This window comes from Mus musculus, chromosome 2 (genome assembly GCF_000001635.26).
Source record: "Mus musculus strain C57BL/6J chromosome 2, GRCm38.p6 C57BL/6J".
Lineage (NCBI taxonomy): Eukaryota > Metazoa > Chordata > Mammalia > Rodentia > Muridae > Mus > Mus musculus.
In genome coordinates, this window is record NC_000068.7 from 18,383,680 (window position 1) to 18,398,176 (window position 14,497).

Here is a 14,497-nt window from a genome sequence, read left to right on the forward strand (position 1 = left end):
AATGAAGCATACTGTTTTATGCACATTTTCTAGGCAAAAGTGCAGAATGTGGCTTGGCCTTGCTTTCTTAAAATACCTGAATACAGGTTGGGGATTTAGCTCAGTGGTAGAACACTTGCCTAGCAAGCGCAAGGCCCTGGGTTCGGTCCTCAGCTCTGGGGGGAGGGAGGGAGGGGGTGGGGACAAGGTTGAAAAAAAAAAAGATTTCAGCTACTAAATGGCAGTAAACAGGAATACTTATTGAAAAAGTAAATGGATCCTAACTTAATTTAATATTCAATAAGATAAAGAATGGAATACAGATTCTAGATTAAATTTCTAATTTAAGTCCCAATATTCAGACGCCCCATTCACATCAATAAGGGAAATACCATAAAAATCCAAATATTCAGTACTTAAGATATTATGTTATTCAAAACACAGTGAAATATTTTACATTCATTTGTATAGGACCCATATTTCACAATTAAATGCTTCATCACGGTAAAGACTACTTTCTGCAAATACATATGATTACAGCTTTACTGTAACAGTGTCCAAGGTCCTACTTCTCACAACCAGAAGTCTCTCTTTACTCTAACTCCATTCCTCTACCTAGTGACACTATTCAAATAAGGCAATAGAACAGGTTTAATTATAATCAAGTTTGCGGGCATACTGCCTGTCTCAGGAAAACATTTATAAAGTATTATAGTAATATTTCACATAATGATTCATTCACTGATAGGAAGCCTAACAAATCTGGGACCATTTAATATTGATAACAGGCATCTTATAAAAGTACTTGCTGCCGGGCAGTGGTGGTGCACGCCTGTAATCCCAGCACTTGGGAGGCAGAGGCAGGCGGATTTCTGAGTTCGAAGCCAGCCTGGTCTACAGAGTGAGCTCCAGGACAGCCAGGACTCTACAGAGAAACCCTGTCTTGAACCCGCCCCCCCCCACCCAAAAAGCACTTGTTACTTTTAACTGCCACAAATGCTCTACCTGCACTAACCATTAAGCCAAATATCTACTATTACTTCCATCCTATAATCTATTCACTCTGAACTCTGAGGAAAGTGGGAATTTGAAATCTACCACATTAGTCATTGGGTAAGGTATTAAGCTATTCAATAAGATGTTAAAATAGAACTCTATGATTAACTCTACCCATAGAAGCCAATTTTACTTCCCCAATTCAATGTAAAATATTGTCTATGGAAGCAAAAGGTAAGATATCTGAGTGTCCTACTGATAAGCACTGAAAAAGATTCAGAACACCAGAAAAGACAGCTAAAAGGTTTCAGTTCTATCATCTCCAGGTTATATGAGAGAAAATTCTATAACAGACTTGCCTTTCCCTATAAAATGTGCTTAGGCAATCCTCACTAAACTATACTAAGCCTTTTGTACACAAGAAAAAGAAATAAATTCTAACAATCAAATCTGATTCAAAGCTGTATGTCATTAATAAGCATTTATCCATCTCTAAATCTATACATGATATGCCAACATGAGAAATAAGATTGGAGGATAATCTATTGTTCTAGAATTTGCATTTCTCTCTCCCTCCAAGTTGAGAAATAATTTCAAATTCATAATAAAAAGTAAAAGGCACACAACAAATTTACAAGAGAATGGATGCTTAAGGATTGAACCACATAACTTGGGCCCATGGGGTCTCACAGAGACTGAACCACCAACCAAAGAAGAGGCATGGGCTGGACCTAGGCCCCCTACATATATGTAGCAGATGTGCAGCTTGGTCTTCATGTGGGTCCCCTAACAATTGTAATGGGGGGTGTATCTGACTCTGGTGCCTACCTTTGTGTCCCTTTCCCATAACTGGGCTGCCTTGTCTGGCCTCCATGTGAGAGCATGTGCTTAGTCTACTGAGATTTGATATGCCAGGGTGGGTTGGTACCCATAACGAGCCTTTCCTTCTCTGAGGAGAAGGGAAGGGAAGAATGGGGGAGGGTGGGAGGAGGAGACTGGGAGGAGAGGAGGGAGGGGGGTTGTGATCAGGATGTAAAGTGGATAAATAAATTAATGAAAAAAAAGATTAAACTACACACTAGCTTCACAAGCGCAATGACTCTCACAATACAAATAATTAGATATAACTGAGAACAAAAGTGCAGATTCATCAGTCTTCATTATTTAAGTGTTAGGGTTTAAGAAGGCCAATTAATCACTCTTCCTTACCATCTGAAAAACAAGGACACAGCTAGGCAAAGAGAGAATATATAACAGCTATTGGTGAATATTCACAAATTTTTAAAATAAAATGAAGTATTTATTCTTGACTAGAATACTCTACAAAATATTGTATAAGAGAAATTATGGTCCCACAAGATAATTACAAAAACAAAAAATAAAATAAAACAAAGAGAAAAGCTAGAATTAGCACTGATTTCATGATAAATAGAGGAAGTCCAAGGAGCTGTTAGATGAAATACAAATATACATAGGGCTCTAGAATTAAAGTTCGATTTAAGATTTTAAACAGCATATCTCCCATCCTACATGGTGTTGTTCATCTTTCTGCTTGATTCTCCTCTGAAAAGTTGTAATAGTCACTTTGGAGTGCCTTATGAACAATTAAAACACATCCAAAAATTAGGCCAAACCACTGATATGCTCTCTAGAGTTAACCTCTACCAAAGACTTCTGAAGTCTCTTCCTAAATTTCTAGAACAACTTGAAACAATGCTCTACAGGCGCCTTAAAAAACATTATATAAATGTGACCTATTGTTAAGTAAAAATTACCAAGAAAATACTTGTTTAGGGAATTGCAATTTAATTTTTGTTATAACACTTACATGGTTTCATCAATGTTATTTCATTCAGTAAAGTGTCTGACAGGTGTCCACAAAATTCACCTCTTCTTATGGTTTTGGTTGTGAGCTCAGCCTTTAATAGCTGAGCCATCTCTCCACCCCAAAACTCATCTGTTCTAAAGAACAAAGTAACTTTTAAAATTGCCCCAAATCATAAAGCTAAAAAAATAAAGTAGGCATATCATTGCAAGTACGAAGCTTAGGGAAGGACAAGAAGACAAAAAAGATGCAATCAGAATCATCTAATTTCCGTCATCCAACTCTTCCTTGTCCCCTCTCCTGAACCCACTGTTAAGTCCAGCCAATTCTCAGAACCTTCATATTTGATTCTTTATCTTACTCAGCTGATCACTTCTTCCTCTCTGAGATATTTCCACTACTTGGCTTGAAAGACATCCCATGTCTTGGTTTGTCTCTTCCTATATCTCTCACTGGTTCTTCATCTCCCTTGTCACCATCTTTTTGGCTTAGTTCTCAGACTTCTTCCCTTGTCTTTTAGATTCATTCTTTTGGGTAAACTCTTTCAGTTACGTGTTTTCAAGTCACCTTCTAAGTACCAAGAACTAGTTGTTGTTTTGGTTTTTGCTTTGTTTTGTTTTGTTTTTGAGACAGGGTTTCTCTGTGTAGTCCTGGCTGGCCTGGAACTCACTCTGTAGACCAGGCTGGCCTCGAACTCAGAAATCCACCTGCCTCTGCCTCCCAAGTGCTGGGATTAAAGGCGTGCCCACCACCACGCCCAGCTCAGAACTAGTTTATTATCTACAGCCCACTTTTTCTCTCTGAACTCCAGACCTGAATAACCAAAAGCTACATGCCAGCCTCCACTGTGCTTAACAGAAATAGCAATTTGATGTGACCAAACTCTTGGTTTTCCCTCAATCAGAGTCCCTGTCCAGGCTTCCACAACTCAGTAAGTTCAACTGCCTTCTTAACCTTTAGAATTTTCTTCAACTGCTCTTCTGTTAGAATCCAGTTACACCACTTGTCCTGTTTGCTTTCCTATGACCGAGAGCAACTTAGGGAGGGAAGGGCTTATTTTCCCTTACAGTTTACACTCCATCATGAAGAAAACTTAAGGCAGGAACTGAAGCAGAGCAGAGACAATGCTCACTGGCTTCCTTCCTATGGCGCACTCAGTCTGCTTTCCTAGACAACCAAGGAGTTCTTATACATTTCCAGGAGTGGCACTACCCACATTAGGCTAGCCGTCTCATATCATTCATCAAGAAAAAGTCCCAAACACTTGCATACAGGCCACACTTATGGAGGTGTTTTCTCAAACCTGGAAAAAAAAAAATCAACTAACTAGCACACCATCTGAATAAAATCTTGTTAATTTTATGATCAAATTAAATACAGAATCTGATCGCTTCATACCAATATGACTGCTACCACCCAGGCCTATGCTACATTCTACACGACCATTATTTCTCTAAGAAACTAATGCCTTATAAACTATCCTTAGCCCAAAGACATGACCATTTTGAAATTTACTTCAAATCTGGTTGACACTCACTCCACAGCTTAATTATGAGTAAAAATCAATGTCCTTATAATGGCCTGCAAGCCTCTGCATGATCTGTCCTTACCACTAGAACTTGGATCTTACTATTCTCCAGCACTCTGCTCTGGCAATACTGGCTGCTAGTCCCTCACTCAACATACTCCTGTATCAAGACCTGTGCACTCACTCTCTTCCTTGAACGTTTGTCCACCATGTTGAATGCTACTCCATCACACTATAATCTGAATGTCTGAGTCCTTCTAAAATGAGTATGTTGAAGTCCAATTCCTAAAGTAATAAGGACTAAGAGATAGTACATCTGAGAATTGATAGGTTATAAGGCTGGAGTCCTTATGAATAGAGTCAATGCCTTATAACTTCTCATTTCCTTCAGAAGCCTCTGTGCATCTGCTATTTATATATACCTATTTACATTCACTATTTTGTGTTCCCATTGCAACTAAAGTATTAACCTATATGAGGCTAAGGGTTTTGTGCTTAAGATCCAGTGAATACCAAATAAGTCTTCACTGAATAACAACACTGGATAGTTTTGCTACTTCATCTGTTCCAACATCTGCTAGTCAACAGGAGATTGCTTGGCTTTTGAATATCACACATTAAACCTTAAACAGATTGAGTTTATCTCTATTACATATTTGGTCCCTTGAAAGTCTTCCAAGAAAGCTAAGATTCAAAGTAAAGAACATTCCAATCTATTTTCCATTGTCAATAGAATTAAGTTCCTTCTGGCTTTCTTTTCAATTTCAACACAGCTAAACACAGAAATACAGATTAAAATAATTTTCTGAATTCTTTTCAAATTTTCCAATTTGACCAAATCTTCTCAATTATCTATATGTATTTCCCCATCGTTCCTAAAAAGGTTAAGGTCTCTAGTTGTTCATACTAATTCACTGCAAACTAAATAGTATGAAATTACAAACCATGATAGTACAGAGGAGGCCAGGTAACTAATCTTTTTAAATTATGTGCATACTGTATGGGTTTTATATTCAAGTACAGTACCGTCAGAGGCCACATCAGGTGTCAGAACCCCTAAAATTGGAATTATAGGCAATTTGTGAGCTAAAATACACAGGTACTAGGAAATGAAATCCATTCCTCTGCAAGAACAGCAAGTTCTTTCTTTCTTTTTATTGTTCTTGATTACTTAAATTTCTTTTTTTATTAGATATTTTCTTTATTTACATTCAATGTTATACCCTTTCCTAGTTTCCCCTCTGAAAATCCCCTATCCCCTCCCCCTGCTTCCCAACCCACCCACTCCCATTCCCAGTCCTGGCATTCCCCTATACTGGGGCATAGAACCTTCACAGGACCTAGAGCATCTCCTCCCATTGATGACCAAGTAGGCCATCCTCTGCTACATATGCAGCTAGAGCCACAAGTTCCACCATGTGTTTTCTTTGATCAGCAAGTTCTCTTTAACTACTGAACCATCTCTCCACACAGATATAATATAAATCTGAGCCCAACTAAGTCTACTGCTAAGTCTCTATATTCTCTTTAAAAGCTTAATTTCTACAAACTATTCAAAAGCATCATCAAGATTTGTTTTGCTAAGTTATTGTTCTACTTTGTTTTCTGTTGCTATGACAAAACACTGACAAGATAAATTTAAGGGAGAAAGTGGGTTTTTTGGCTTACATTTCCAAGTTACAGTCCATCTTTGAGGGAAGTCAAAGCAGGAACTGAAGCAGAGACCTTGTAGGTATGCTACTCACTGTTTTGCTCCCCGTGGCTTGCTCATCTAGCTTTTCATATAACTCAGGATCATCTGCCAAGTGGTGATACCACACATAGTGGGCTGGGCCCTCCCACAACAATCATGTCAAGAAAATGCTCCCACAGACTTGCCTACAAACCAACATGATTCAGGCAAGCTCTCAATTGAAATCCCTTCTTCAAAGATGACTTGTGTCCCCTCTAGCATTTGTCAAGGTGACAAAATATGAGCCAGTACAGTTATCTATAAAACTCTCACTAGCTACAGAATTTAATCAATCTTTTTAAAGATTTATTTATTTATTATATGTAAGTACACTATAGCTGTCTTCAGACACACCAGAAGAGAGCATCCGATCTCATTACGGATGTTTGTAAGCCACTATGTGGAAGGGCAGTCAATACTCTTAACCGCTGAGCTGCCTCTCCAGCCCCTGAATTTGATCAATCTTAATGAATACAAAACAACTATTTAGTTGACCTAGCAAGATGGCTCTACTAAATTTAATTCCTAGGACCCTCATGGAAAGAAAACACCAACTTCCAAGAGCTGTCCTCTGACCTCCATGTTTGCCATGGCACGCATAAAAAAATAGACAAACAAAAAATAAATGCAATAAAGAACATTCCTGGTGTTGCAAAGATGGCTTGGTGGTTAAGATCACTGGCTGTTTTTTCAAAGGCCCCAGATTTGATTCTCAACAGTCACAATGCAGCTCACAAATGTCTGTAATTCTGGTCTCAGGCCATATTCTGGCCTCAGTGGGTACTAGGCACAAAGGTGGTACACAGACATGCCTGCAAGAAAGCATTCATAAACTTTAAAAACAAAACAAAACAAACCTAGAGCAGCATTGTGGTGTGGTACTAAGAAGAAACATTTAAGACCCTGACAGAGGTAGACAAACACACACACACACTAACATGGAAGGGATTAGGCCAGGTATACTGGCACATGTCTTCAATTCTAGTAGTCCTTGAGGTAGGTGGATGGATAGCTAGCCTGGTCAACCTACTAAATTCCAGGCTAGTCAGTACAGCACAATGAGAAATCTTGGGGCTGGAAGGAAGTGGTAATTAACCTAAATAAAATAAAATAAAAACCAAAAAAAAAAAAAAAAAAAAAAACTGTAGAGGAATTACTTCCTATTCTACCTACCCTAGTTTTTTTTGGGGGGGGGAGGGGTGTTTTGTTTTGTTTTTAGTAGTTGTTGTTTTTGGTTTTGTTTTTTTACGTTAAAAAGTAAAATGCCTCTCCTGAGTGGGAAAAGCCTACAATCTCAGCATCCAGGAGCCTGAGGCTGGGGAATGACGGTTTAAGGGGATAGGCTGAGCTACATGAAGAACCTGTCTCAAGAACCTAAGCCCAAATAAATAGTCTTCAAACTTACATTTTCACTAATTATTGTTAAATACACTGCATTATCATTTACTCTGGAAATGAGGCCTATTTTTTCTCTATGAGCAGGAAGTGGCACAAGGTAACACAATGACCACAAAACCATTGTGTATAATATTTTTAACTCTTAAGAAATGAGAACTGTTAAGTTTAATACCATGGTAATTTTATACTCAATGATTTTATATGCAATCATGGAATTAAAATGCAATTATTAAAAATTAAATTTCTGTTTAACAGTTCAATTCATTTCCTTTGAAAGTTTCCTATTTCATAACTTATAGGAAGAGGTACATTTCTTAGCTAATTCTGTTAAGTGTGCCTTTTTGCTGCTGCTGTTGTTTTTGCTTCACAACTTACATCTTGTGTGAAGGACTCAATCATAGCTTGTGGAAGTCTCTCTCATTCCATGATCATGAAGTTATTATTAGTTATTAACATGTCTTCTTTTTTCTGTTCATTGTTTGAGGTAGTCTGAATAAATACCCTCACTCAATCACTTTCAAGTAGAAATAAAAGGGAACAAGAGATTTTACAAGTTAAAGACCCAAGTTAAAACCTGAAATGAAATCAATGGAGAGGCAAGGACGTATACACAAGACTATCCTGACCTCCTCTTTCAACAGCACTCCAAACACCTCAAACCCTGAAAGTGTCACAACTTCTCTAATGAGTTCTAGGACCAAGCGGGAGGAGGCTTCAAATTTTTCCAGATTTCTAACTGCTACACAAACACTAATAGCAGGCTTTAACGATTACAAAATACAGTGCAAGAAAACTGCTAACAGACGCTGGGCAAAATGTATTTCAGTCTTCCCAGAAAGGACGAGGGAGAGGGAGGCAGTTGGAGTAAACATATGTTTAAGTGGGAAGATGACAATTTGGGGTGATACATGGTTACTGTGTCACACTTGAGTGTTAAAAATCGGTCTGCCTACATCTCTCTTCCTTCTTCCTTCAGCACAGCTCGCGGGGTGGGGGAAGGATGGTCTCCAGAAAGCCAAAGAAAAGGTAGTTGCACCGTCCAGCCTAACACTCAGATCAGAAGTTCCGAAGTTGGGCCGACAGTGAGGAACTGGGAAGAGATGGCGGTCAAGTGGACCGGGCTGGGTGAGGAGGTCCGGCCCGCCGCGCTTACCTGCTGCACCCCGAGGAACTCGTAGAAGTTCAACTGCACCTCTTCCACCAAGTCGAACAACTCCAGGTCTCCGCTCTCCCAGGCGCGCACTGGCCGCACGGCTGCCAGCAGGAACAGCAGCAGCAGCCACAGCGGCCGCACCGAGGATGACTCCAACCCGGAGCGCCGGCGCTGGGGAAGTCGCGCGGATCCGAAGCCGGGAACCCACATCGCGCTGGGCTCAAAGAGGTCGGTCGGCAGGCAGCCACGCCGTGCGCCGGCAGAGAGCGGAGACGTGGCGGGTGGCGCGGGCGGTGCGGACGGCGCCTGTCAGTCAGGAGCGCGGGCAGCCGCCCGGAAGCGACCAACCAGGCTGCCGGCTCGAGGGAAGCACTAACTGCCGCGGAGCCGGCGGCTGGGGAGCGGAGACCGGCCGCAGCCCGCTCTCCCTCTCTAGACCCTCGCCCCGGCCTAGGAACAGCTGGAGAGCCAGCGCTGGCACCCAAGCGGCCGTGTGGGAGAGGTTTCCCCAGGCCTCAGCCTATCCCAGGCCTCGCTTCCGGTGACATCACGTCTCCTAGCAACTGTGGGGCGGGGGCGGGGCCGGAAGTAGGAACGCCAGGCGCTCTGGATTCTGGCCTCAGAGAACAGCTTTCCGTGGCTGGCTTGTAGAGCAGCTGCACGTGTGTCAGCGCTGGCTAAAAGAGGTGAATAATCAACAATCGCGGACCTCCTGGGCCAAGAACGCCTATCTGTAGGTTTTCTTCCCCATGCCTTCTACCTTGCCTTCCTAAGTATTGATATTAAAAGCATATTGGAGGGTCGATGTATTTTATTGCTTAGGGGCTTCTGTTCATGTGCATTTTGTTATTTGATCAGTAAAGGTAGGATGAATTGAACAATGCCTAAAACACACAGATCCACCCCATTGTGGTTTTGGAAGGTGGGGGCACAAAAAGGAATTTAACCAAGAAAAAAATTATACTTCTAAATATGAATTAAGATTTGCGGATATAGTCCATGCAAATAAGCAGCCTCTAATTTCCAGGAGATCTGAAGCCCCCTTCTGGCCTTTGTAGGATCCTGCACACACCTAATACACATAAATTCAAGAAAGCAAACACACATACATATAAATAAAATTTAAAATATTCTTTTAAGTCTGAAGTTTATTTCCTTAAAGTAAAACTAATCTTGGACCTAGTATTGACTTTTGATTAAGACCACTTCTTCCTCTTGCAGAGGACCTGAGTTCTGTTCCCGGTACCCATATTGGAGTGGTTCACAACTGCCTGTAATTCTAGCTGCAGTGATCCAGTACTCACCTCAAGCTTCCACAGGCACCTGTGCATGTGCACATACACATAGGCAGGCACATACATGTACATACAAGACCCATCATCTTTACCAAGTCCCTACATTAAAGCAAATGTTTGTTTATTCAATGAGTGAAACTGTCAGAAAATATGGCAACAACAAATTTTGTTTACCCAATGTCCATCCTTTCCATATTTGATCATATTATTGAATACTGTGTTATTTGAAAGTGGTGTGATCTTGCCACAACTGCAAACGTGTTAGTATGAGCTCTTAGCAGACAGTCCTGTATTTCTGTCTTGAACTCTGTGTTGTCCAAGAACTCTAAGGACTTACTCCATTTTCAGGGGACTTATCACTTTCTAAGGCCAGGCTGATACAGAAGTCGAGTTGCCTCTACTTTATTCTCTGAGACAATTTTCTTACTACAATTCAAATTTGTCATTTCCACATTAACTGTTGTGCTGCAGGAGGTAACACAATTGAATAAATCCTTTGTCAATGTCTGGGCTAAGGGCAGTTATCAGCTGTTTTCTTCCCTGGTGGCATTTACTGATCCTAGGTATGGAGTGATTCGCTTTGGTCTGCTCAGAGGGACTTTACACAGATAAAAAGAAAGCAACGAAATCTTTACTTTGAATTGTATGATGGACTAAGGTACAAAGAAGCCCCAAACATACAGTCAGCCGTCCCACAAGACGCCCGCTGAATATCGCTTGAGGTTGAGGAACTGTGCTCACTGGTCATAAGATTTGTGATAGCTATGCCCAGTTGTCAACTCCACTATAACTGGAGTAAACTACAATCCAGAAATGGAGGGCACAGCAGACACAAGCTTTTGATCTAGCGCTTCAGGCTGGAAGACACACATTTTTAATACAGATCTCGAGGCACCCTTTAATCTGCGCCATACTTTCTGCTGGAGGATTACATAAGAACAAAGGAAAAAGGAAAGGTTCACTCCTCTTTGCCTGCTTGCATTCACTTTGCCAGCACATCTGTTGGAATCTACTTCTTCAGGATTCCAGCTTATACAGAAGACCAGCTGAACTACTTAACATTGTGGGACTGAGCAACTACTGCAGATTATAAGTCACTCCAGTGTATTCTCTTTAGATAGATAGATAGATAGATAGATAGATAGATAGATAGATTCTCTTTAGATAGATAGATAGATAGATAGACAGACAGACAGATAGACAGATAGATAGACTTAGAGAGAGAGAGAATTTAGTCTATACGTTTTGTGATTCTAGAGAGCTCTGACTAATACACGGCTGTAAGTCTATATAAGGCTACCTAAAGGGAACGCCTACTTTAAATACATGGGCGTTATTCTTCACACTCAAGACCATGGCAGTTACTTCTGAAGTTACACAAAGAAGATCTCTAGGGCCAAGAGGATGAATGCTTTTCTGGTTCTTGCTCAAAATTTCAGACGAATCATGAAGAGAAAAAAAGAAAAACAGAAGTTGATTGAATCTTAATAACTCTGCATCCCAGTCACAATCCTACTCTTCTGTGATTATGTAGAAGATATCAGAAACTTACCCAACTTGTCTAATTTCTGTTTTAGTGGAAAATAAGCTATGGAATATAGTCTATGGAAATTTTGTGTAAAACTCTGGGATATGTGGTTGTTTTTAAGTGTAAGACATAACAAGAATAGGAAGTTTTGGCCAATGATAAAGAAGAAGAAAGATTAGAGAATCCCATAGATAAACCAGATGTTAAAGCTCAGATAAGATATTTGAAATGACTTATTACAAAATAAAGCAAAAGGTCATAAGATGGAGGAGGGGAAGGTGGGTAAAATATATAACAAGGTACAGAATTTTAACAGAATCAGTGGGAAAAATCTTGAAAAATACAATATATGAAATCAAGAACACAGTAAAAGAGTTAAACTGAAGACTAGACATAGTAGAACAGAAATTAGCGGATTTGGGGAAAGATCAAGACGATAAAAATACCCAAAGTGAAAGAAAAAGAATGGAGGAAGAACAGAATTTAAAAGGCAAGTTTGTAAAGAATAAACCTAGCATATGTATAACAAACCTCAAAACAATGAAGAAAGATACTCTGGAGCAGAAGTGACATTTGAAGGAATAGTCCGTTTTACAGAAGTGATGACAGACATAAAGCCACAGAAGCAAAACGACACTCAAAATGAATCACAGATCTAAATGGAAATGTTGAAATTTTAAATTCTTGGAAGCAAAATTCCAAGTGACCTATTGGCTATTAGTAACCTTTAGCCAATGATTCCTTAGATATGGCACCAATTGCATACATGCTAACAGAAAAGATAAATTACACAGAAATAATTACTTTTATGTTACAATAATATCACAAAAATTTAATAGCTGGAATAAATCCTAACTAAACTCTAAATATTTGTCCTTATACCAAGAGATAACTGTAGCTCTCACTCCTCATCAAAGAAACTTCTTTTTGCAACAGACAGAGACCATTACAGAAAACTACAACCACCAAAATGGGAGCTCAGTCCCAACTGACACATCTGTAAAACAACTGCTGTACTTAAGGCTCAAGGATCATCAGGGAAAGAGGAGGGAGATTGTAAGAGAAGCATTTGTGTCTGAACTGTATCATCCTGTGTCATCCTCAATGAGGATGATGACACCAATAGACAAGCTAGCATGGAAGGAGGGGAGCTCATAAGGCCTCAACCTCAGACAGACTACAAGGCTACAGGCAACTAAGGATCTGAGAGCAAGGGAAACAGCAATGGCCCACAATTAATGAATGGATTTTTCTTAAATGTGGTGTATCTAAATGTTATCCCCAATGGCACTATTTTTCAGCAATAATAAGAAGTAAAGTGTGTGTCATAACACAGATGAACTCGGAAAATATGCCCAGTGGAAAAAAGCTAGTCACAAAAGATTGTATATTCTATAATTCTTTTTATGCAAAATGCCCAGAATAGATGAAAGTATATTAGTGGTTTCTTAGGGTTGATCTTAGGGGATGTTAGAATTTCACTACAAAAGAGTGCTAGCTTTCTTTAATAGAGCAAAATTATATTGTGGTGACAGTTTGAACTCTTTGTCAACATAGGAAAACTGTTGCCTTGTCCTCTTTAAATGGATTAATCATATAGAAGTCAATCACATCTGAATTGCATCAATTATGTGCTCAAACTTTCTAAAAAGAGACTGAAAGGGGCTTGGAGAGATGGCTCAGGGGGAAGAACATGCACTGCTCTTGAGGGGACCTGAGATTGTTTCCCAGCACCCATGTTGGGCAGCTCATTGTAACATGGAATGGCATGAATTATTTTAAACCTCAAATCCCACCCCTGAGTGGTACTCCTCCTCCAACAAGCCCACTCCTCTTAGTCTTTCCCAAACAGTTTAACCAGTTGGGAGCCAAATATTCAAACAAACAAGCCGAAGGGAGTGGGGCATCCTCATCCAAGCCACCACATTCAAAAGCATCTACAACTCTGGCTTTCATGTGGACTTACACTCTCTTGTACATACTCCCCACACCCTAACACACACACATAATTAAAATTAAAGGAAGGGGAAGAACACATATACGGCAAACTCAACAGCCTTAAGACATGCGATTATTAAAAACAAACAAACCAAAAAAAAAAAAAAAAAACCATCAATTATATTGGCGTTAAAGGGCAAATAGCTTGTCGGGCATGGTGAAGGCAATCATTTCAAAGAGCAATTGTAGCCTTCAACATCTTACAGAAGAGCTAATTCAAGGAGTTACGTGCATCCAACATAAGGACTTAACATAAATAGCTGTGGCATACGCTGAAGTAAAAACTTCAATGAGGACACCTAACTGTTTTCAGCATTTATGTAAATGAGCCAGGAACAAAGCAGCTCCTATTTGACTAAAGAATTTTCTTTTGTAACTCAAAACTTGAAGGTTCAGCTATTGATAGGACTTACATGTGATTATGGAGGTGTATGACTGAGATACATTAAAATATAAGTCAGCAATGAAGAAAAGAGGGGGAACTTGGGCGTTAGGTGGTCATCTACACAGAGGCTGCTGAGAGGAGTTGAGGTGAGCAGGAGCTCTGACCTGAGCATTGCTTTCTATGGGGAGATGAGAAAGGGTTCTTCATGAGTTCTTTACCTTGTGGCTGTAACAAAGCCCAGGAAAGGCATCCTAGGGGAGGAAGGGCTTATTCTGGCTCTTCATTCAAGAGTGGTCCACCACGGTGGAGAAGTCAAGCTCGAGACTGCTAGAATTGCATGTACAGGTCAAGAAATTAGGAAAGACGGATGCTGGGACTTTTTGCTTTTTATTTTGTTTGGGACCCCACTCAGCACATGGAACATTGCCGCCCACATTTAGGATGAAGATTTTTACAACTCTTAACCCAGTCTAGAAATTCCCTGGATTTAGAGGTATCCAGGTTTGTCTCTTAATTGATTCCAGATTCCGTCCAGGTGACAATAAGTGTTAACTATTACAGATGCTGTTTAATAAGCAGGCAAAGTACTCAAAAAGAAAGACATAAGCTCTCTGATAACATAGCCCTCACTTTGAGGTAAAATCAAATTTAACTCTACCATATAGAATTAATATGGTATA

The 14,497-nt window shown here is 40.0% G+C and overlaps 1 protein-coding gene across 4 annotated transcripts in view; it reads right to left on the bottom strand.

Annotated features, from left to right (window-relative positions):
- Dnajc1 (DnaJ heat shock protein family (Hsp40) member C1) overlaps positions 1-10,420 on the bottom strand; it is a 188,466-nt gene extending 178,046 nt beyond the window's left edge. For 2 of the 4 annotated variants that reach the window (NM_001190817.1, NM_007869.3), the window contains exon 1: positions 8,612-9,151. In NM_001190817.1, the coding sequence (NP_001177746.1) occupies positions 8,612-8,821 (210 nt within the window). In that variant the 5' untranslated portion in view covers positions 8,822-9,151. Of the gene's footprint in view, positions 1-8,611 lie in introns of all 4 variants that reach the window. The other 2 variants (XR_865923.3, XM_011238947.2) reach the window with 2 other exon arrangements.
- Between the last annotated feature and the right edge of the window lie 4,077 nt (positions 10,421-14,497).